The sequence below is a fragment of the Ziziphus jujuba genome, chromosome 12 (genome assembly GCF_031755915.1).
Source record: "Ziziphus jujuba cultivar Dongzao chromosome 12, ASM3175591v1".
Classification (NCBI taxonomy): Eukaryota; Viridiplantae; Streptophyta; class Magnoliopsida; order Rosales; family Rhamnaceae; genus Ziziphus; species Ziziphus jujuba.
In genome coordinates, this window is record NC_083390.1 from 1123270 (window position 1) to 1147219 (window position 23950).

The 23950-nt window shown below is 32.1% G+C and overlaps 4 protein-coding genes across 4 annotated transcripts; 2 read left to right on the top strand and 2 right to left on the bottom strand.

The window, feature by feature from the left end:
• Nucleotides 1-2748: 2748 nt before the first annotated feature.
• Nucleotides 2749-5398, bottom strand: LOC107410511 (vacuolar-processing enzyme alpha-isozyme-like). The gene is made up of 9 exons (XM_016017942.4): nt 5099-5398; nt 4829-4993; nt 4592-4748; nt 4411-4499; nt 4054-4253; nt 3881-3929; nt 3564-3773; nt 3229-3435; nt 2749-3117 (listed from the first exon to the last, which is right to left on the bottom strand). Exons 1-9 carry the CDS (start codon nt 5309-5311, stop codon nt 2983-2985), a joined length of 1425 nt encoding a protein of 474 aa, XP_015873428.1. The 5' UTR covers nt 5312-5398; the 3' UTR covers nt 2749-2982.
• A 1570-nt stretch (nt 5399-6968) lies between these two features.
• LOC107410485 (vacuolar-processing enzyme-like) lies at nt 6969-9874 on the bottom strand. Its single transcript, XM_016017915.4, has 9 exons — nt 9454-9874; nt 9170-9334; nt 8833-8989; nt 8559-8644; nt 8213-8412; nt 8039-8087; nt 7690-7908; nt 7408-7614; nt 6969-7295 (listed from the first exon to the last, which is right to left on the bottom strand). Exons 1-9 carry the CDS (start codon nt 9823-9825, stop codon nt 7146-7148), a joined length of 1605 nt encoding a protein of 534 aa, XP_015873401.3. The 5' UTR covers nt 9826-9874; the 3' UTR covers nt 6969-7145.
• A 4518-nt stretch (nt 9875-14392) lies between these two features.
• LOC107410535 (pyrophosphate-energized membrane proton pump 3) lies at nt 14393-21152 on the top strand. The gene is made up of 15 exons (XM_016017979.4): nt 14393-14668; nt 15368-15726; nt 16091-16294; nt 16725-16876; nt 16978-17125; nt 17206-17338; nt 17503-17675; nt 17948-18068; nt 18234-18421; nt 18640-19077; nt 19220-19384; nt 19477-19632; nt 19734-19845; nt 20313-20532; nt 20728-21152. Exons 2-15 carry the CDS (start codon nt 15631-15633, stop codon nt 20825-20827), a joined length of 2406 nt encoding a protein of 801 aa, XP_015873465.3. The 5' UTR covers nt 14393-14668; nt 15368-15630; the 3' UTR covers nt 20828-21152.
• A 341-nt stretch (nt 21153-21493) lies between these two features.
• On the top strand, nt 21494-22525 carry LOC107410521 (uncharacterized). The gene has a single exon (XM_016017953.4). The coding sequence runs from the start codon at nt 21843-21845 to the stop codon at nt 22275-22277; it is 435 nt and encodes a 144-aa protein (XP_015873439.1). The 5' UTR covers nt 21494-21842; the 3' UTR covers nt 22278-22525.
• The last annotated feature ends 1425 nt before the right edge of the window (nt 22526-23950 follow it).

Below are 23950 nucleotides of genomic sequence, written 5' to 3' on the forward strand. Positions count from 1 at the left end.
AATCACACGTATTCGATATTCATGGCAATACTTACGCTAAAAATTTATGGAAATAAGTATAACTAATGGCTAGCTAACTATTATGGAAATAATATATATATATATATATTATGGAATAAGGAGCTATATATGTTACATATCAGCCCCTGTCTTACAGTAGTAGTGACATGTTTGTATGTGTGGTGTGGAATAACAAATCATGATATTATCATTTGGCAGTGTATAATATTTTAATGTTTGCCTTTAAAGTTAACGGATGTATTTTAATAAAAATATACAGTACAGTATTTCTGAATTCTTATGGTATATATATTCACCTATAGGTGTTGTAATGGCCGGGAATCAAAATCATTTGTTACATATATGTTGTGTGATTTTACTTAATCACATGAACATGTTATCAATCGACACGAAAATAGTTCAAGGAATATCAAACTCTGTTGTTTCATATGTTTGGCTCCAAAACAAATCCTAGGTGAATAGATAAATAAATTTCTAAAGCCATTGGCCATGAAATCCAGATGAAATAAGGGCTTACTGATTTTCAAACAGAAACACTAATTAATAAACAAGAAAAAACAGAGGAATTAATTTAAGTATTAAAATTTGTTTAATTATTCAAGTCTGCAACATCTTATTAATACAATGAACCGTTTGTAGGTACAATTAAATATTTTACTTTAAAATGGTATATCTATCATATGACACATTTAACATAATATATTGGTGAGTCAGATTCAAATACCGACCTTTGATGATGAAATAGTTTGTTGACAACCAAATGTTCCGGTTTATACATCCATGTCTACCCTATATCTGTTATATAGGAAGGTAATGGAATTAAAATTAGCTGCATACCTCTTAATCAATCACTTGTTAAGCTTGTAGGCTTATAATATATAGATTTCTGTTTGAGTAATCATTTTGGTTATTTTCTTTCAAATTTTTTATTCTTGTTCTCTGTTTTGGGGTGACTAGTAGAGGGAGTCACAGAACATGAAATATCTACTTTTCAAGAATTGGTTGTACTAGAATGTATATAAGATATACATATTCCAGTAAACAATTTGCAAGGGAGTCCGGAAATTGACATTGTTCTTAAAATGAAGTAGGTCTGCGTCACGCGGGTCAACAACCCTAGAGACTGATGGTAAGGAGATTTCTTCAGGGGAAGTAGATTTGTGTGTAAGGTTGCTTGACATGAAAGCAGAGAAGAAGTCCCTCCTTAGAGTTGTATTTCCACATTGCATGACATGAGAACTATATATGTATTAGTATAATTGCAAGAATATGAAACGAGTGTGAAAGTCATACCAATCCTCCATCAGAGAAATGCTATACAAGTCTCCCAGCACACAAGTGTTGATTTCTCCTTCAGGATTGCAAGATTAATTGTGAGAATTTAATCCTCAAAACTTCTGTAAAAGTGTGTTTCCTGGTTTGAAATTGTGACAGAACAAAGAAGAGTAGGAGCTGAGTAGAAGCTGCAGTTTGATCGTTGCTGGTTTTTTGGTAGAACGGCATCATTTATGACTTTATGTTAGATTGCCACATCAGCAGAATGACTAAGCTCACTTAAGTAATGCTATGCCGTTTTGCATCTTTAATGAACCTGGTTGAAGTGGTGTCGTTTAGCAAAGATGGAATATCAAAAAAGCTTTGTTTCATTTAAAGAAAACGGTGCGTTTTAAAAGGAAAGAAGACTACACCAGGTTGAATAGGAATGGTCTTCTTCAAGCATAAAAAAATAGAGAGCAGCTGGTTGTCTTCTTCGTAGTTTTAGAGAGAGAAAGTTTCAGATCAACTTTAGAGAGAGAAATTCCAAAGTTCTTCATATGGGTTTTTCTACACCTTGTATTTCTATGTGAAAGAGAGAGGTTTCTTGGTGAAACACATGAGTGAGAGTGTAATTGGGACTTTGGGATTGGTTTCGGGTTCCTTGTGTGAGACCACCATTGTTGGTTTGTTTTGAGCTTGTAAACACATACTTTTATATAGTGCAGAAGCTTCACACTGGAGCACGAGGACGTAGGTCAATTTCGACTGAACCTCGATAAATCTTCTGTGTTGTTTTTAGTTTTAGATTCTTGAATTTTTTTCTTAGAATACATAACATTAATCTTCAGGACAATTTGTTGTATAACTAAATTAATCCTAGGGGAATAAATTAGTCAATTTCTAAACTCTAATTGGCTCATGAATATTCCAGCTGAAATTCCAAACAGAGGAAAATATATTAAAATGTGTTTATTAATTGCTTGCAGAAGGGTAAATTTGGTAGTTCATGCAAAATATGTTTCTTGCTCGTGGCAATAACTCTGGCCTCCGTTTATTTACATAAATAAATCACCTTTGTTCAAATGACGAGGGAATTCAATTTGACAAAATGTAGGCATAATTTATTGGTGACTCAGACATCGACCTTTAAGTTTGACGACCAAATAGTTTGTTGGCCACCAAATTTTCCTGTTTCTACATCCATGTCGACCCTAAATATATACATATATTTAAGTTTACATTGGAATATATGGGAATTAAAATCAGCTGGTTACTTATTAGTCTACTAACTTGTTAATCTTGTAGGTTCATAATAAGTATAGATTTCTGTTTGAGTAATTATTTTTGTTATTTTAATTCGTTTCCAACTTTGATTCTTGTTCTCTGTTTTGGGGGACTCTGAGGAAATATTTTTGGACAACAGAAAGGTTGAATCATAGAGTAGTGAAGAAGCTGCTTTTTAAGTAGCGGTAGTATAAATCATATATATATATATATATATATATGCAATAATTTCTTTATATCATAAAGCTCCAATCCATGGAAAAACAAGTTGAACATTTTGAATTCCATAAGATAAGAGCAAGGCAGAGATGGCCTGCTAGCCTTAAATTGGCTATTAATTTTACTATATTCTTTTCTAAAAATAGGAAAATAAATACTTATTCTAATTCTTTTCTATAAATAGGAAAATAAATACTTATTCTAAGTACAAGTTTTCATTGATGCTGCAACCATTTGTTCTTCTGTAACCCCAGCATTGCACATATTGGCTATTGCTCTGCTGTATTTGATTCCATATCCTGATAGAAATCCACAATGATCCTCGTAGGCTCTCACCTTCAAATGAAAGGAGAAAAAATTGAACATCAGGAAAGCATTAAAAATAATAATTTATATGCTTTTAATTGATTATAAGATTTCCGTGAATATATAAAGGGCAGGCCTTACTAGCTTCTTGAGACAGTCCCAATCATCTACAACAGCTTGGCCTGAAGGTCGGACATTATTTAACACTTTGGAGCTCTTTTTTGGTCCAAACAAAAGCTTCCCTATCTGGTTTATGCTGTAGTCCACATGTTGCCTCTGAGAAATTTCATCATCTAACTGCCTTTTAGCTTTCAGCTTCTCTTGAGAACCTATAGGAGCGCTGTTGAACTATATAAACAAAGACAGATCGATCACTTAAATTAGTCAGATGAAATTTGAAGGAAACTATTTATAACACAATGATTATGTAACTCTAGTAAACAATTTGCTATTTGTAAAGGAGTTTAGACATTAACCTTGTTCTTAAGATGAAGTAGATCTGCGACACGCTGGTCAACAACACTTGAGACTGACGGTGAGGAGGTTTCTCCAGTGGAAGTAGGTTTATGTGGAAGGACGTTGGTTGCCATGAAAGCAGCGAGAAAGTCCTTTCTTAGAGTTGTACTTCCGTATTGCATAACATGAGAACTATATGTATCAGTACCATTACCCGTTCTGCTTCGAACCTGTGGTGACAATATAACAAACAAATCTCTTAGAAAGCTCCTTGGATATATTTCATAGAAAAGATAAATATAATGTCTTTAAGAGAGTAACAATTCCAATGCTTAACTGCGTCATATTGTTGCCCCACTGTTTCCTTGTGCAGATCATTTTTGTCGCTGTTAGTCAAAGATGAGCAGAACAACAAAATAGTTAGGAGACTGGTTAATGACCTCTGTCTCTTGGAACTAATGTTTTGATTGATATAATTGCAAGAATATGAGATGTGTGTGAAAGTCATACCAATCCTCCATCCAGGAAACGCTATACAAGTCTCCCAAACAAGTGTCTAGTCCTCCTTTAAGATCAGAAGATTCATCAGGACAATATGCTGCATAACTATTTTCCTCTGCATTTGATGCTGTTGTTGCGTAGATATTTAAATTCTTTGGAAGGAGACCCTCAAACATGCTTCCAGCTTCACAAGCTTCTATGTATACGACCTGTGGTTTTTTTTTTTTTTCCATAAAATAAAATTAGTCTTTAAGAAAAAAAACAAAAAAAAACCGTTAAAAATGAAAACCTTGACTGAGACTTTCATATATAAGTAGCATTATGGTTACTCTCTGGAATATTATACAGGGTACAAAATCTGTATACCATTTTTGCGTAAGCTTTAGCAGCATGCTTCTTCTTTAGCACAGCCACGAGGTCTTTAGCATAGACATAATCTCCATCTCCAGGCATTGCTGAGCACAAAATAAAATGGATATTAAAGATTTCAAGTAAATCAAAACTTTTCTCTAGGCTATATAAATTTAGATTGATTTAAGTCACTAACCAATTAGTCCAACAGCGCCATGGTCAGCATAGTAAATGAAAATATGGTCGTTTGGACCGCTATTCACAACCTTCCCGCTACCTCCTTTCACAGCAGCCTTATTTCCAAGAATAACAGCATACAGATTTTTTGAATTGGCATTGTCTCCTGTGTAATCCTATAATACAGACAAGAGAAGAAAATTATGTCAAATTGTGAAATTGATGGGTTGCCCAATTTAGATATAAAGACACAGACCTTTGGAACTCCTTTATAAACATCGTTGCCATCTGGCTTGTTGATGATGACACCAGGCGTTGGGTTGTTCTCGCTGTGTGCAATATCATCATACATGAAAACAATGATGTTTTCATCATTCAGTCCATTTCTTTTTAGTATTTGATATGCATGACATATATCAGCCTGCAGTGGATGTATAAAATTATATTACACAATCAAATATATTATATACCACGTACATATACATACAAAAATTACAAAACACAAGAAATTTACTAAAAATTTCACCTGATGCCTATAGTTCACCCAGCCGTTGGACCCAGCAACAAGAACTGCCCATCTCTTAAAAGTTCCAGTGGTAGTGCCACTATCAGCATGAAAGAAATCCTCCAGAGCTGAGGGGAACCTGGATGCATTTGCTGTGAAGCACCAGCTCCCAATAGTCAAACATATAATTGCTGCAAGGATAACAAATTTACTACAACTTTTACTAGTATCCATGGTTTATGTGTCAAGAAAGACGCTAAGAGACTATATTTCCTGAGTCTTAACTAAAAACTTCAATGAAAGAGTAGCCGATGAAATAATATGACAATGAATCCGCCAATTTATAGAGTTTTTTTGAATGAAATTGGATGGTTCAGATTAAATCTACTACAAAGACCAATAAAAAAACAAAAAAATGTGTACAGTAAGAACAAGCACTATAGAAATTTGACTAAAACCAGAAATTTTCTCATTACAAGTCAAACTATTAACAAGTCAATGATGACACTACTCTAACATGTGTATATGTTAAATTCCAAATTACATGATCAACTGCGTGCCTCATCTTTGCTATGCATACTAATCCCAATGCTTTTCCCCAAAATTCAAACCTCACAAAAACTTAGTGAATACTAGATTTTCCATATATGACTCTGAAGCAATTAATTAGTACACCAACCAATAGAATTTTTAGATGACCCTTCCACCTTCCACGGACAGAATAACATGTTAATTAGGAGATTGCAAACTCTTAGCTAGCTAGAATCCCATATATGACATGCAATGTTTAATTTTACGCATTTATTTCTTTTGTATTTTAACATTGATATATGGTATTGCTTCTGGGGTTGCAACCGGCCCATTAATTTTTTTTCCATTCTTAGTATTGCTTTGCGGCTGTATTTGTATATCCTAGCTTTTATAGTACTGTGACTCAGCACTAAATACGTATTGCTTTCTAAATGGAAGTATTGCTGGCAAACATTAATTAGATAATGGGACATATAAAATTTTTAAGGGTCTAGCTACGGCTAAAATTGTGGGCTAGCTCATTCCTTTGCTAATTATGCATTAACCAACTTGGAGGGGTTTATAAATAAAGTTGACCACGTTTGGAAGATAAGTTATTTGTACCAAACTTAATTATGTCAAGTGCTTGATTTTGTTGACTTTTTTGGCCAATGGGAAATTGCAACCATGACTCATTAAGCATAACATATTTTATCTATTTCAGGACAAATACTTCTGAGATCTCTCTGTGTATATATATTCATTAATAAGGAAGTAATTTTTGATGTTCTTTAATGTGAAACTTCCAAAATATTAAACAATACCAATTGATCTTGATAAGTTTCAGACATGAAATTTTATTTGGTTATGGTGTTTTGGGAAAATACTACCGTCTTATTTTGTTCATGCTTAGGCGATTAGGAATTAGTTTCTGAAATGTCATTTTTCATTTTTATTATAATTTTCTTTATCCATTTTAGTTTATGGAAGACTTGGCAAAAGATTTAATAATTTCAATTTAGTATATATGTACGTGTATGGGGATATTTTTCTTGTTTTGCACCACCCTCTGCAAATAATCTTTTCCTACTTTTGTGAGTGGCCTCTCCTTCATCTGTTGATTGGGTATCCTGTCAGACTTACTCTTGATTGATTCCAAACCCCTTTATAAATTAATAATGTTCCGCAAAGGTTGACTTACTGTAGATTCATAGACCCGTGCATTTACTAATGCTGCTTGAATTAGTTATATAGTTTTTCATTTCCCTTTGCGTCCTCTAGTGAAATTTTTTACCCTCCTTAACTGCTCCCACATGCTTAATTAGAATCATAATTAGAACCATGTAAGCCATATTTTATAATAATAAGTTGATCACACATATAAATATATTTTTGTTTATCATTTCCTTTGGATGGTGCTTCAATTAATATATGAATACATGTAAAACAGAGTGAAGCTGATTTAGCTCATCAGAGCAACGCACAACGTCATAATGCACAAAATCATTCTTTTTATATATCTATATTTTTTTTTATTTACTTCCATCTTAACAGTCTATTACACAAGGATTTCCTTAGAACAAGTTTTCTTTGTTGCTTCAACAATTTTTCCCACGCTAATTCCGGAATTGCATATGTTGGCAAAACCTCGAGCATATTTCATTCCATAGTAGGACAGAGGTCCACACCATTCCTCATAAGTTTTCACCTGCACCAAAGTCCAAACATAGATGATTAAAAACTAATTGCTTTCCTTTTTCTTTAATTAATAAGCAGATCATGGGTAGTGCGTTTGGAATTGCAAATAGGCTGTGACTTACAATCATCTTAAAGCAATCCCAATCCTCTATAGTGGGTTGCCCAGGACCCCGAACAGTGTTCAACAGATTTTTACTATTCCAATATCCAAACAGAAGCTCCGCAATCTTGTTTATGGTGAAGTCAATGTGTTTCCTATGAGAAAGTCTTTTAAGTAGTTGCTTTTGGGCTTCACGCTTCTCCTCAGAACCAAATGGAGCTTTATGGAACTGAAAGTGTATATATCAATATTTATACAGAAATGCTTAAAGGATTTAGAAAATGAAAGAGGATATTTATAAAACCTTGTGTCGAAGATGGAGGAGATCTGCGTCACGTTGGTCAACAAGCTTTGAGAATGTTGGTGGGGAAGATTCAGCATTAATGTCAGTGGAAGTGTAATTAGCATTTTCAGGATTTGTGCCCACATAAGAGAAGAGGATGTCATTTCTTTGATTCATATTCCCAAACTGCATTACATGAGAACTTGCATCCAAATCACTATTTGCTGTTTTTCTTCTAACCTGTTTATTTTGGTCACAATTATCATGTTAGTTAAATTAAGTAACCCACTCAATATTTCAATCGAGAAACATATATAAATATATATATATATATATATTCAGTTCTAATATATTTTGGTTATTTGTTTACCACTTCATATTGTTGACCCAATGTTTCTTTACTCAAATCATGTTTGTCACTGCAATATCAGAGGAAGCTAATCAAACTCTATAATAATAATAGCAAATTAAGCAATTTAATTCATATAAATGTTTTGAAAAATAAAAAAGGAAAAAGGAAAAGAGAGGGAGGGAAATTATATACCAATCCTCCAACCAAGAAATACTGTACAAGTCACCCAAACATGTATTAAAATCATCAGAAGGGCCAGGATTGTCTCCAGGACAATATGCTGCAAAACTACTCTCATGTGAATTTGCTGCTGTTGTTGCATAGATATTCAAATCCTTTGGAAGCAGGTGATCAAATATACTCCCAGATTCACATGCTTCAATGTAAACCACCTACAATTTTGTATTAATCTCATAATTAAAATCATTAATTATTGCCCAAATGCACAAAAACAAAAACAGAAACAAAAAACATATATATAGTAGGCATTCAATTATGAATTACAGAGTGACTTTTGCAGACCTATGCATGTACATACCATGCTTTTGTAAGCATTAGCAGCATGCTTAGTTTTCAGCACTTCAACAAGATCTTTAGCATAAACGAAAGAACCTTCAGGCATCCCTAATCATTAAGCACAAATATGTGATACAACTACTGAATTAAAGTTGTTAATTTCCATATATAAACGCTATACAATTTATACCACCTTCATATAAGAAACAAAATAAAGAAAAAGAAATTCATCAACATTCAAAGTTGTTTAGTAATCAAAATTAATTAATTTTATGATTGATTAAAAATTAACTAACCAAGAACTCCAGTGCCTCCATGATCAGCATAATATATGAAAATATGATCATTTGGACCACTATCCACAACTTTGCCACTGCCACCAGTGAGGCCAGTTCTATCTCCGAGTAACACTGCATAGAAATTTGCTGTTGTAACTTCCTTTCCTGTATAATCCTGTATATATTTATACATAAATAAACTTATATTTAATAAACAATATTTATATATATATATATATACATAAATAAAAATTATACATTTATACATAAATAAACATTATATATATAAATATATATATGTATAAAATTAAGATGGTGAATATATATTAAGAAAAAAAAAAAAAAAAGGACCAACTTTTGGAACTCCTTCATAAACATCCGGGCCATTTGGCTTGTTGATGATGACACCAGGCCTGGGATTGAGAGGATTGAAGGCAATATCATCATACATGAAAACTATTATATTTTCTTCTTTCAGTCCTCCTCTCCTCAATACTTGATATGCATGGCACACATCAGCCTGAAAAAATAATCAATTACAATTAATCAATTAACCAAAAATTATCTTTTTTTATTTTTTTAATTTGGGACCATTATATAATTCTACGTTAATCAACATTAACAGTATAAATAATTTACTTGATGCCTGTAGTTATCATAAGAATTGGAGCCTGAAACGAGTACTGCCCATCTTGTTCCAGTTTGCCCATCATCACCACCATCAAAATCCAACATTGCTACTGGTGGCTCTTGCTCTGAATTCACCTTTGGTATAAGTGGTTTTACTGGCTCTGAATTCAGCTTTACACTTGGTGGTTCTGGCTCCGAATATTTCAGCTTTGGTGTATGTGGTTTTACTGGCTCTGAATTCAGCTTTGGTGTAGGTGGCTCTGGCTCTGCTGCAATTGAAGATGTCAAAATTGAGATAATGGCAGTAAGAAGTAGCAGAAATGTAGTACCACAGCTGAGATGCTGAGGATGATGATGATGATGATGATGGTGAGAACTCATTGTTTTTGCTTAATTAGATACTAAGCTTAGCTGCAGAAACAAGAAATTTGCATGGATTAGAAAAATAATATATGCTCTGTATTTATAGGCAGAGCTACCGCGCGCTAATTTGGTGGTGAAAAGTTACAGAGTTTATAACTAATTACATCCACGATCTCTCTGTTTACTATATAATAATTAATTAATAAAGTGGATAATCATAATATATATCATAATTAATTAAACAAATAAAATAAATGATATATGGTGGCTGATGACTCCATCCAATTTCATTTTCTATATATAAAAATTAAAACTCTCTTTTAATTTCATAAAAATTAATTATAATATATGATTCAGTATTAATCAATGTTATAAGATAATTATATATGAGATTATCTCTTGATTGAGCATATATGACCGGTTATGATATACAAAGATTTTTGTTTGACCAAATAATTTCACATGCCGCACAAATATTCTTATACCAATTCTTATCAAACTAATGTATTTTTACTTCATGAGATTTTGAGAGGAAATCTCTCAACAATTATTCTCTCAATTTGCATACATTTTTAGAAAAATAGCTTATCAGTTACTCAAAGCTACATATATATATATATATATATATGCACTAGAAGATATGGAAAAATACCATATATTTATAGAGGAGAAAAAATATGATGAACAAAGAGAGAATTAATCATTACTAAAATAAAAAAATAAAAAAATAAAAACAAGAAGAGAGAATTAATCAAATTTGTAAAATCAATAAACCAGTGACAATTAAGGTTGAGAATTTATTACCGATAGATTTAGACAAATTGTTGACCAGACTGCAAATAGTTGAGCTTCTGGCTTCAGTAGTACTCATGGAGGCATGATTAAAGTTTCATGACTAATAATTTATAGAGTTTTAGAGATGGATGGTTCAGATTAAATCTTCGATACTTGGTGGACTAATAAGTACACGTATGGCATGGTTTTGGATAAAATTTCTGACAAGCTTACAACATTTGTTCATAAATCAGTTTTCTTAATTTTGATGCAATTGAGAAATTTTCTGACTACATTCACCAAATGCCTTACATTCTAATTACTGCTTCAAATAGAACTGCTTTATTGCTAATAAGTCCACATTAGGGGTCCTATTTTCTATTAATTATTCATTCTTATCACATCCTAAATGTGAGCAGAGTAATTTTTCATGTGAACAAATTTCTATTTTAGTTTATATATATATACATGGACTCAAAGAAAAAGTTTATATATTTATTTGTTGATAAGAAACATTTTAAATTTAATTTATGACATACTTATTGATGTGCGTTACGTTTTGCCTTATATGTAATTAATTAATGATCTATATATATATATATATATATATGCCTTGGAAAAATTTCTTGCACAAGTTAAAGATGCTTGGGACGTTAACAGTGCTCGACATCCTTGTCTGTTTTTCTCAGTCATTAATAATTGATAGAGCCTTGACAAAAAAATCTTTATCGGTCTCCTAACAATTCAATTAATAAGGTGCATGTTATTAGCAAAGACGAAACTTTTATTTGATTAATATAATCAGCTGAAATAACTTGATGTATATACTTTTTGTAATTTCACTGGCCATTTGATATATATATATATATATATATATATTAATGATTTAGTAGGTTATTATTTACTATTTAAAAATAGAATTGACAAATTATATATATAATAATATATTAAATATAAAATATTTTTTTATTTTTGTCTTTTAATACTAAAAACGTATTAAAAGAAAATAAACATTTTAATAAAAACCAATTAAATTTTCATATACTATTTAAATGTTATTAAATTTTTCTAAAAAAACTAAAAATTTATGGATTTTTTTATTCTTTACTACCATTTAGTTTTGAGCCATATCAATTTCTGATACTATAAGTTGAGTTACATAACCCACTAGATTAAAACTCTCTCTCTCTCTCTATATGTATATATATATATATGCTTGATTTGTATTTGACTGGATTTAGTAATATCAAATATACATCACCAACTATTTTTGCCTCACAAATATATTTCTTCGTCTTGCTTTTTTAAAATATTCTCTCTCTTGTTCGACTTAATTAGGTTATATATCTATATTTTGGTCCAATTAAATTAATGCATCACTGCTTGTAGTCCTGTTATAAGTATATGTATACAACTTGTACTGTGTTTTTTCTTCTGATTGGATACTCATTCATGAATTTCTGCTTGTGCACACTAGGCAACATTAGCAGAAAAAGGAAAAGGAAAAAATGATGGAGCCCAAATATTCTTTAATTTTTGGGCTTGTTTATATATCCAGATTTCTTGAGGACTTAAAATTAGCCTGTTAACGGTGATTAAACACTTAAACAGCATATAATTAAGGTTATCTTTTTGCGTATGATATTGTAAAACCACATGTTGCAGGCTTGCAGCTTGAAAAACCAAGCAAAAGTAAAAAATACATACCATGTAAAAACTTGTAGACACTTGATTTGGTGTTGTTGGTGGATAGTTTCATCGATAAAGACAGGGTAATAGTCCTCAATTGGATGAAAAAAGAATGATGCTGAAGTTTTATAATATTCTACACACCGATTTAATGATTCAAGTGAAGTGAGATGTCCAAGCAAACAAAAAAAAAAAAAAAAAGTGAAGTGCGATGAATTAGTCTCAGCTAAAAAAAAAAAAAAAAAAGTGAGATGGAATATTAGATTTGAATGGCCAACTTATTATAATTGACATCTTATTTTGCTTTTCAATAAACCTTTTTATGTTTACTTGTTTTATTTTATTTTCTCAAGTACTTGAGAATTCAAATTCAAAAATATTATCCTGTTGCTTTACCATTGTTTTTGGACAGTAAATCTTCTTTTTTGGTTTGTATAAATATTATTATTGTTATAATTATTAATATTGTGTGAATATAACTAAGAGGCATCAAATAAATCTATCAAAATATATTAAATGTTATACGTTAATATTTTATTAATTAAAATACTAATATAATTTAATTATGAATAATTGAGTTTTTAAATGGATAAATATAATTAAATATAAATTTACCAACACATAATATCCAACATATATTTTAATTGATACCTTAAATATTATTCTTATTGTATCAAACATTTTTTAAGGTGTTGTTTAGTAACCATATTGGTTTTTTATTTTTTACTTTTAATTTTTCTACTTAATTTTGTATAATTTATTAAAATATTTATTAATATTAATTGATAGCCGTTAAAATTTATTAAAATCAAACACTATTTAGAATGATTTTCAATTTAATCTATTTTTTCAAATTTATAATTAATTAAAATATTAAATTAATTTTAACTACCATCGAATAACATTGATAAACACTTCAAGCACACAATTAGATAGAAACGAAAACAGCCAACGTATTACCAAACCAAACGTTACCTTATGGGAGCCAATTATTATTATTATTTCTCTTTTAAGGGCTGACGTGGCATATGCCATATGCTATGCAAGATCCAATTGCCATTTGTTTCTTGAATCCTATGTGTGCTTTCAGGCCCCATCTGTCGATAGATACTTCTACAATTCCACGTGTACAAAACAAAACAAGCCACCATTTGTAATTTTTCTTATTTTAATAAATAAATGAATCTAATGGGTTAATAATTAATATTGTAAATAATAAAAATTCTAAATTAATTGTGTGAATAAGGATTTTTCTTTTTTGAATTTTTTTTTTTTGGGGCCATCATCTCACTTGTTTTTTTTTTTTTTTTTCAAACAATAATGCATCATTTTTTTTTAATGCCCCATTTGAATTCCCATTTTCCCATATCTCTTCAATATAAAAATATATATTTATTTGTGGAGAACTTTTTTTATGAAGCAATAAAATTAAAAATAATGAATGTACCCCTCTCAATGAACCTAAGATATTTTTGAATGTAAAATTTTATATATAAATTAAGTTATTTGTTTTATATATAATAAATACCTACAACATCGATTAATAACACGCTACAAAAATATTTTTTTTAGTGAAAGATATTTTTATATTACAAAGATGTTATGTGAAATAAAAAAATAAAAAAATGTAGATAGATGCAAGTTGTTTTTTGTTTTTTTTTTCTTTATGGGATGGAATTTATAAAAAAATGAAAGAAAAGAAAAAGATTATCCATCCAACTTCAAATGTTATTTATTAAGATATATCTTTTTTCCACATAAATAAAAAAAAGATTCTTTATTTTTTTCGTTTTTATATATGCATACAAAAAAGTATGATATCCTTTTTTTTTTTTTAATTGTTTCAAAGGAAGTGATATCATTAAAAGATGAAAAAAAAAAAAAACAAGTGCATAATAATCTTTATATTTTTTATCAGATAAATAATAATAATAATTATCTATAAGTTTGAAGTTTTGTTTAGAAAAAACAAGTTTTAAAAGTCAAGCTATTAATTTTTTTTTTTTTTTGGGCATAGGTCAAGGTATTAATTAAAAATAAATTGATAAATTATAAAAGTTAGGAACTAAACGCTGAATTATGCTAATTAATAAAATAGATTAGGGAAGAGAAAGGAGGAGATAAATGCTCTCATAATCTCTCAGATCTCACCAAAAGAGCCAACAAACGAAGAGAAAATAGAAAAGAAAAACCCGAATATTTCTTTCTCATTTTCTAAGTTCTCTCTCTCTTTTCTTCTTTAAAAAAACAAAAAAAAGTCTTCGTGTTTTCTCTCTCTAAAAGCCTCTGCAAAATCCTTAGAGAGAGAGAGAGAGAGAAAGAGAGACGACGCAAAAAGGAAGCACCTTGAAATACCGTTGCGAATATTCGATCTCTTACGGCTCTTTGTCGTTCACTGGTAATGTCTTTGACACCGGAAAATGCTGTTTCTGCTTGATCTCTTTGTATTTTTTTTTTTTCTTTTCCAATTGCTAGATTAACAAATCGTTTCGTTGTGATTCGTGCTATATGATTTGAAACTAGGGTTTCTGTTTCCCGGATCTCCTTATGCTTTATGTTAATTTCGTTTGGAGATGCTTCATTTTCCATCGTTTTTTTCCCGAGAAAATGCAGGACGGAAATGGGGTCTTCGGTCTATGTTTATCTTGTTTTTCTTTTTCCTGGGCAATCAACATTCAATTGTCTTTATGGCCACCGATTGCGAATTTTAGTTTGCTTCCCCTGTTTTAAATATGAAAATACTGATTTATTTTCTTTTTTCTCTCTAATAAATTGTGAAGTTATTTTATTTTTTAACTTTTTTGGTGAAGATAACATTTGTAGTGCATTAACCTCTTGTGTAATTTGTGTAAAGGGAGAAAAATTTGAGTGAATATTCAATCACATTTTGATAATTGAGTGTATTTTCTACATAAAAAAATATATATATGTATATTCTTTTCAGAAATATTTTATTTACCCCCTTTTGTCATTTTCCTTTTGGGTTGATATCCTTTTTTCCATTCATTAGTACGTTATTCTTGATAACGCATCTCAAGAAAAAAATTTGATAGTTGTGAATCTGGGACTTACCGATGGGTTTTTTCCTATCATATAGGAATTTAGGTCGACAAAAAGAGATTTGGAGGCAAATATACTTGTCCTGGGTGGGACAGAGGATAAAGAAGTTCTATTTAGAAGAAAGCTGATTCTTTGATGACAGTTATTACTGCTTCACTTGTAAAAGCTCAAATTCTAGTATTTCTTACTGGCTGAATAAGAACTTTCAAAATTCAGCGACCAGGTTCAGGGGGTGACTTGCCGCAAGTTGGCGAGTACAACCCTTATCCTGTAGCTCGAAGGGTGAATTCCACCCATACAATGATGATCGATGAGTTAGAGAATGGTAGTTTGGGGCCTTACCAGGACAGGCCAAGGACCTTTCCCAACATGCGTAGTAAAGCTTACACCCCGTGGGTAAGGATCTTATATTCTATTCTTTATATATTCTCGTTTTTGGCCTTGTATAACTTTTGTAGTACTGGAAGCTTACATCTTCATTTTCAGCTTCAGACAAAATGCATGCTTTTGCTGCCCAGTAGTCTAAATTTTGGCTTTTCTATTCTTTTGCTGTTGATGTTCTTTCTGTAGTGATTTACTACTGTTATTCTGTTGCTCTCAAGGCCATGACAGTATTCTTCATTTTATATGTTAAAGATTCATATGGCACTTCATGTTTTTATACGAATTTGTTATTTGAGTAATCTTATAACCGAGGGTGCAGTCTTGCTGTTTTCAGTTTTCTAATGTGCTGACGGTGGTGGCTTATTTGTTTACACAGGTATTTCGAGTACTGATGGGAATAAATGTCCGTGTTCTTTTTGTACTCCTGCTTTTGGCCTTTGCAGCGGTCTTTTATGTTGGAGCAAGCACTTCTCCGATTGTTGTGTTTGTCTTATCAATTTGTATTATCAGCTTTCTTTTCTCAATATATCTTACTAAATGGGTACTCTCAAAGGATGAGGGGCCTCCAGAGATGGTTCAGGTACATCTACTTTGAATTTATGTTGTAATATTTTTAAATTAATGTTTAGCTCAACATTGTGGTGTTTACTGTATAATTTTGTTTGTAAGTTTCTCGTTACTTGCAAAAGCTTAGGTCTTTGTTGAAATTTGTAGCTCCATTAAGTTCTTTTACTTTCTTTTTGTTGTTAAAACTATATACTGTGTTAGCTTGATATATATATATATATATATAGTTGGGCTGTAGTTCTTTATCTTCGGCTTTTGGGAAAGTAGCGCTTTAACACTATCAAAAAGTAGACGCACTATACACTAATAGTTTTACATCTATGGCTTCCTGTTATGTTTATTGTAACTTGTTTGAGAAGGAAAAGCATGCAAGTTTATTTTTGATTAAGGATCATAATTTCAAACTCTTCTTATGCTTATCCTTGGGTTTCTTTTATTTTTAGATATCAGATGCAATACGTGATGGAGCTGAAGGCTTCTTCAGGACCCAATATGGGACTATCTCCAAGATGGCATTTTTGCTAGCTCTTGTTATCCTTTGCATATATTTGTTTCGCAGTACAACTCCCCAGCAAGAATCTTCCAGTCTTGGGAGGTGATATTTTTATTCACTCTATTACAAAGCTATTTCCTCTCTTACAAGTGCCTCCAACTCCCAGTCAATTTATATTCATGGTTTTGAACTTCCTGATGCAGGTTTACTTCTGCATATATCACTGTTGCTGCATTTCTTTTGGGAGCTCTATGCTCAGGTATTGCAGGGTATGTTGGAATGTGGGTGTCTGTTCGTGCAAATGTCCGGGTCTCTAGTGCAGCAAGACGGTCTGCAAGAGAAGCATTGCAGGTTTGTCTTTTAAAATATACAGTTGTCTAAATCAGATTTAGAGTTGTATTTTAATTTTTATGGGAAAAAACTATATACAGATAGCTGTTCGTGCTGGTGGTTTTTCTGCTATGGTGGTTGTTGGTATGGCTGTTATTGGCATAGCCATCTTATATGCCACATTTTATGTTTGGCTGGAGGTGGATTCGCCAGGGGCAATGAAGGTTACTGATTGTAGGTGTCGAATGTCCTTACTCCTTGTTATGTTATGCTGTTAATGTTAGACATATTTTTGAAAGCACTCCTATCATTGGCCATCTTACTGGACGTCTGGAGTGTGCTACTATCTTATATTTTTATATGACGTGGTGCTCAACTTTTATGAATTTATCTGTCAGTGCCACTTCTTCTTGTTGGATATGGCTTTGGAGCTTCTTTTGTTGCGCTGTTTGCTCAGTTGGGTGGTGGAATATACACAAAAGCAGCCGATGTTGGAGCAGACCTTGTTGGAAAAGTGGAGCAGGGAATCCCCGAAGATGACCCTAGGAATCCTGCTGTGATTGCAGACTTGGTAATGACCCTAGGTTTTCAATTATGTACTTAAACTAATAGCTATAAACAATTTTGTCCTCATAGTACTAGTCCTAAGGTATTTTCTTATTGGAAAACATATTTTTAAAATTCTTTTATTTCTGATCTAAGGTTGCTTAAGTGTGGTCATCAATTAACTTGCATAATAATGCAAACATCTCAGAATGGAAAATAAATGTAGTTTAATCCTTCTAGCTATGGTCAAGGGTTTTCTCTGACATTACTTTTCCAAACCTGCTAATTCCATCCAAGGTTGGAGACAATGTGGGCGATTGTGCAGCTCGAGGTGCTGACCTTTTTGAAAGTATTGCAGCTGAGATAATCAGTGCTATGATACTTGGGGGATCAATGGCTCAACGTTGTAAAATTGAAGGCAAGTAGATGCATCTGCATCGCATGTGTGTGTGCGCATGTGTGTGTGCGTGTGTGTGTGTGTGTGTGTATTTGTTTTGATTTCTTTAAGAGTTCTCACTAGTGTTATTGAGATAAGGTTATTTGTTTCTTTTAGAGACTCATTGCTATATTCTTTCTTGTGTAGATCCGTCCGGCTTCATATTGTTCCCTCTTGTTGTTCACTCGTTTGATCTGGTGATATCATCAGTTGGAGTACTGTCAATTAGGGGTACTCGTGATTCTGGTGCAAAGGCTTCTGTGGAGGATCCAATGGCAATTCTTCAGAAAGGATATTCTGTCACTATAGTTTTGGCTGTTCTCACATTTGGCTTGGTAATAAACATTTTATCTGCCAAGTCACATTTTTTAAAATACCTGACATATTATTTCCTTCTCTTGACAAAAGTATGAATTTTACATCTTATATTATTTTAAACATTTGAAGACTGCTGTACTTTTTTTCTCTCTTTTTTTATTTTATTTTATTATTTGTTTATTTATTTATTAGAAGTCTAAAGCATGATAATGTTTTGGTTTGAATTATTCTACAGTCTACTCGTTGGTTACTTTACACCGAGCAAGCACCTTCTGCATGGTTTAACTTTGCCTTGTGTGGGTTAGTTGGTATCATCACAGCATATGCTTTTGTATTGATTACCAAGTACTACACTGACTATAAGCATGAGCCTGTACGGACATTAGCTCTTGCAAGTTCCACAGGTCATGGGACTAATATAATTGCTGGAGTTAGTCTGGGTTTGGAGTCAACAGCTCTTCCTGTTCTTGTTATTAGTGTAGCTATTATATCAGCCTACTGGCTGGGGCAGACATCTGGATTGGTAGATGAAACTGGAAATCCAACTGGTGGGCTTTTTGGCACAGCTGTAGCGACAATGGGAATGCTCAGCACTGCTGCCTATGTTCTCACTATGGATATGTTTGGTCCAATAGCTGATAATGCAGGTGGAATTGTAGAGATGAGTCAGCAGGTAACCTTTGAAATAATAATAATAATAATAATAATAATAATAATTCTTTTGAAGATATCTATATCAATTAGAAGAAAAAGTATTGTGTGTTAAAATTGATTTATTTGCTAATATATGATTTAAAATAACTGTCTGTTTGCAGCCAGAAAGTGTTCGTGAGATCACTGATCTTCTGGATGCAGTAGGGAACACTACAAAAGCTACCACTAAAGGATTTGCTATCGGATCTGCAGCACTTGCATCTTTCCTTCTGTTTAGTGCTTATATGGATGAGGTAGCTACATTTGCTCATGAGCCTTTTAAGCAGGTAAATGAAAATGTTCTGTGTTGGTTCGTTTCTCCTGTTTCAAACATTTTTATACCCTTTCCATAATTTGCAAAGTTTTAATTTTTTTACAGGTTGATATTGCTATTCCAGAAGTTTTTATTGGTGGGTTATTGGGCTCTATGCTTATTTTTCTATTTAGTGCATGGTCCTGTTCAGCAGTTGGGCGAACTGCTCAAGAAGTTGTTAATGAAGTAAGGAGACAATTTATTGAGAGACCTGGTATAATGGTGAGTACAAGCTTAGTAGTATGTTTCAAATTAGTTTTATGTTTTGGTAATGCACTCTAGTTATGAAGACACAAATTATTTTAATAACATGCTTCCGACAGGACTACAAGGAGAAGCCCGATTATGGTCGTTGTGTTGCAATTGTAGCATCTGCATCTTTGAAGGAGATGATAAAACCTGGTGCTTTGGCTATTGTTTCACCTCTAGCAGTTGGTGGGTCAATCATCTTTTTTTTTATAATCTCTGTGGTTTTGATGTACATAAAATGTGGAGTACCATGTTATCTAATCTCACTGCTTTTTCGTTTTATTATTAGACTGGCTTTCGTAAGTTATATAGTATTAGTTTTATGTAATATGCCGAGAAATACCTTTTCTACCTCTTATATTAGTTGTCATCATCTTCATTATCATTATGATCCCCAACCCTCTTATCTAGATTTATTAAGAATCTGAGATGAAAGTAATACCAATAGTGCTGCCATTATTATAATTCAAATTGGCAAAGGGTGAACATTGTATGCTTTTGCTAAAGATTATGTAGGTTGATTGGTTTATAAAATGAGCAAAATGGTGATCATTTTTCTTTTTCCACATATTTCTTGTTCATTCTTCTATTTTTACTAGGTTTTGGATGCTATCCCATGAAACATCAAGCTAAGTCAATTGTGTCAATTGCAGGTTTTTTGTTCCGGATTTTGGGACACTATACCGGGCATCCTCTACTTGGAGCTAAAGTTGTTGCTGCAATGCTGATGTTTGCTACAGTGTCTGGTATTCTTATGGCTCTTTTCCTGAACACAGCAGGTGGTGCCTGGGATAATGCAAAGAAGTACATTGAGACTGGGGCTCTTGGAGGGAAAGGGAGTGATTGCCACAAAGCTGCAGTTACCGGAGATACGTAAGTCTTGTTGCCCCTTGCTCTATTTGTACGTTGGTAATGTCTGGTAATAGTTGTAGAAACTTATTATACTATTATTTGTTCTTCCTCTTCTTGTTATTGATGTTGGTGAGATTATATTGCCCTTACGAATTCGATGTCGCCCCCTTCCATGCACAGCAATCATATGTAACTTTGTTAATACTCGTCTTGCAGTGTTGGAGATCCATTCAAAGATACGGCAGGGCCTTCCCTTCACGTTCTCATCAAAATGCTTGCAACGATAACACTTGTTATGGCTCCTATCTTTCTGTGAGAGAGTTGTTCATATCTGTTGTGGTCTTGCCAGGCATGCCACATCGCGCACCCTTTCGTGAATACTTAGAAGTTTTTGCAAATACGCAGTTTAGGTTGTTTTCTAATGTACATCATCAAGGGTGCCTGATTTATATAGTCATATACCAAAACTTACTTCCTTTTTAGTTTAAAATCCGAATAAGAGAATGTCAATTGACTGTCTATTTTAGAGAGAAACAGTGAGCTCAGCTTATAATTCTAACCGTCTTCACATATAGTTCATGAACTGTTTTGAGGGCTTTGTACTTTCCAATATTGGTATGTTAATTCCTCTTACTCCCTTATTTAAGAGAGTTTTACTGTTTGGATGATGATGCTAATGGAGTTTATTTTTAACCATAATGAGGTATTTTTGCGATCAATTTATGGGAAATGAAATTTGATAATTGAGAATCAAGTAAGTAGTTCTTCTATACTTCATCCCCACGTCAAGAGGTCTGATGTGGTGCTCCAACCCCGAATAAAACTGCCAAATTGGCTTATGGGTTATGATGGACGGGGACAGCCGGACAGGGACACATTTTAAATCAAATTTTTATGGTTCTTTTTTTTTTTTTTCCCGAATATTAATTATAAATTTATGTGTGTTCCAAAGAAAAAACAATAAAATTATAAAAACATGTAAATCATAAAATTATTATACGTGGTGCGGAGAGTACAATCTCATAAAATAATAATTACTACTTAGAAAATAAATAAATAAAAAGATACTAATTTAATTAAGTTTGTTTTATGCTCGTTACCAATTATGGGAAATTAAAAATAATAATAAAGAAAACGATAAAAGCTTTGAAAATACCATTTGAACTTTCTCTACTGTAATCCACCTTATCATCAAAACCCATAGTAAGTTTGCATAGGGGTTTTGGGAAAAACCTCTGAAACTCAGTTCTTTTGTCTTTCTTTCTTTCTTCTCAAAACCTTAAAAGCTCCATTAAAGCTCTGAATCTTATCATTCATATTTTTGAATCCGAATGGAAAGCCTGCCAACCCCAAATTCTCTGCCTCAAAAACCAGGCACAGCCCCTTCCCAAGGGAACAAGAAGATGAAGCTTCCAAGCCCTCAGGAGCTGATATCCCACTACGAATCGAAAGGCCTGGACTCCCAAGAAGCCTCCATGAAGGTCATCGAAGACCTCCAAGCGGCTCTCTTCAGGGTCATTTCTTCAGGCAGAGGCCGAAAGGACAAGCTTCTGGCCGAAACCTCCAGAAAGATCGACACCACCAATAGCCGACTCGCCATTCTTGACATGAAGGTGGATTCCAAACCTGGGTATGGACAAAGTTTCGCTCTTGGGGTCGCTTCTGGGCTGACGTTGAAAGGGATTGGGAGTGTCTTTCCTCATGTTATTGGAGCCATTTCTCAGATTTGGGACTCTGCTCGTAGTGTCACTAAAGATTCTCATTAGATAAATTTTCGTCACTTTTTTGGATGAATTCCCAATTCTGTTGGAAAATTTTTCTTGAATTTGTGTGAAAGTGGAAAAGGAAGAGTTTATTTTGGTGTATAAATGTGCGTCCTGTTCTTAGTGACAAATTATAATACCCTTTGTATTATGGGACATATCCGGCTTTTTGCTTTTTGTTCTACATTAGTGGAAAATTTTTAGCCATGAATTTTTGCATTCAATGTGATATTTTTTTTGCGTTCTGGGAATTGGAATTTTTCATCGGTAGCTGGGTCAAAGAGCAAAATGCTCTTTTTCTAACCCCAAAAACAAAAAAAACAAAAAAAGTTGTAACGTGGAAGGTAGCGTACTCAGAAAAATCTTTCAATCAATTTATTTCATCTTTTCAGTTGGATTTTAAATTATTCTTAACAATTTTCTTATTTCTGATTGTGTAATTTTTGGTGAATTTGTGCTGAAGACAAAGGAATGTTATAATGGTGTCGATTAAAATTTGTTTAATCTAAAAAAATTGTATCTTCACTTGGAAGTTTATCTATAGGATCAACTTGATCCAAAATGTCAAGAACCATCCACAGGAATGGAGTGTCAATTAAATTGGGTCAAGAACTGTAATATTCTACTTTAAATCTTTATATTTTGTCGTTTAAATATCATTATAAAATGCAAAAATACTTTTTTTCCTTTTGGGTCAAAAAAAAAAAAAATTGCAAAAATACTTGCCGTTGCTAACACAAGAGCATCTCTAATATCCAGGGCCGTCTCAAGCCATTTTAAGGCCCTAGGCAGAGAAAAATATTTGAGGCTTTAGTATTTTTTTTAAAAATTAAATATTAGTTTTTAAAAATATATTTTTATATAAAATTTAATTTTGTTTTTTGAGATGTAAAGTTACTAATTAATTTTTTATATCCAAGTTTTGATAATAAATTCTTTTTAATTGTTAAAATTGCCAAATTATTTTATTTTTTTTTAAACATTGTTGAGCGTAAATAAGATTTTATTAATTTTAATTTTAAAAAAAAATTTTCTACTCAAGCTATGCTAATAGGTATTGTCAGTAGTATTCTATAAGCTATCTATGCATTGGGAAAATAATTTAATTTTTTTATAAAATTTAGTATTTCAAGTGCTGTTTTTAATTCAAGATTTATTATTTCTTTTAAAACTTTTAGTTCTGAAAATAAATATAAACCATCAATATCAAATAACATATCATGTTTTAAAAAATTTTCAAGATGCAAATATTTTTTTTTTAGAAAATCATCACCAAGCAATTTTAATTTTTCTACATAATACAAAAAACCAAAATTATCTTTATATATTTTAAACGATTCAAACCTAATTTGAAGTGAAGAAAGGGCATGATCAACTATAGTTAAAATAACTAATTTTAAAAGATTCTTTAGGTGAAAGCCTCACCTCATTAGTTTCATTCTCATCAAATTCTTTCTTTCTTCTAATTACACGTTTTTCACGAAATTTTGGTTCTACATTCATTTCATTGGCAATCTCTTTAGCATAAATCAGAATAGATGTGAATCCATTTTCTCTATAGTCATTAAAAAATGAAACAAGACCTTTTAGTTGATCTAATGCAATGGCCATATTCATATCGTTATATTGTAAAAATTTACTAACAATGTTAATTGCAAACAATATATCATACCAAA

Excerpts from the sequence above, each read along its gene's own strand:
- LOC107410511 (XM_016017942.4), bottom strand. The coding sequence starts at position 5,311 with ATGGATACTAGTAAAAGTTGTAGTAAATTTGTTATCCTTGCAGCAATT. Across the intron at positions 3,774-3,880 it reads TGGGGCAACAATATGACGCA|GTTCGAAGCAGAACGGGTAA; the intron begins GTTAAGCATTGG and ends TTGTCACCACAG. Across the intron at positions 3,436-3,563 it reads TACTTCATCTTAAGAACAAG|TTCAACAGCGCTCCTATAGG; the intron begins GTTAATGTCTAA and ends TTGTTTATATAG.
- LOC107410521 (XM_016017953.4), top strand. The coding sequence starts at position 21,843 with ATGGAAAGCCTGCCAACCCCAAATTCTCTGCCTCAAAAACCAGGCACA.
- LOC107410485 (XM_016017915.4), bottom strand. The coding sequence starts at position 9,825 with ATGAGTTCTCACCATCATCATCATCATCATCATCCTCAGCATCTCAGC. Across the intron at positions 9,335-9,453 it reads ATGATAACTACAGGCATCAA|GCTGATGTGTGCCATGCATA; the intron begins GTAAATTATTTA and ends TTATTTTTTCAG. Across the intron at positions 8,088-8,212 it reads ATTTCTTGGTTGGAGGATTG|TGACAAACATGATTTGAGTA; the intron begins GTATATAATTTC and ends CTGATATTGCAG.
- LOC107410535 (XM_016017979.4), top strand. The coding sequence starts at position 15,631 with ATGATGATCGATGAGTTAGAGAATGGTAGTTTGGGGCCTTACCAGGAC. Across the intron at positions 19,078-19,219 it reads TTGTAGAGATGAGTCAGCAG|CCAGAAAGTGTTCGTGAGAT; the intron begins GTAACCTTTGAA and ends GTCTGTTTGCAG. Across the intron at positions 19,846-20,312 it reads TGTTTCACCTCTAGCAGTTG|GTTTTTTGTTCCGGATTTTG; the intron begins GTGGGTCAATCA and ends TGTCAATTGCAG.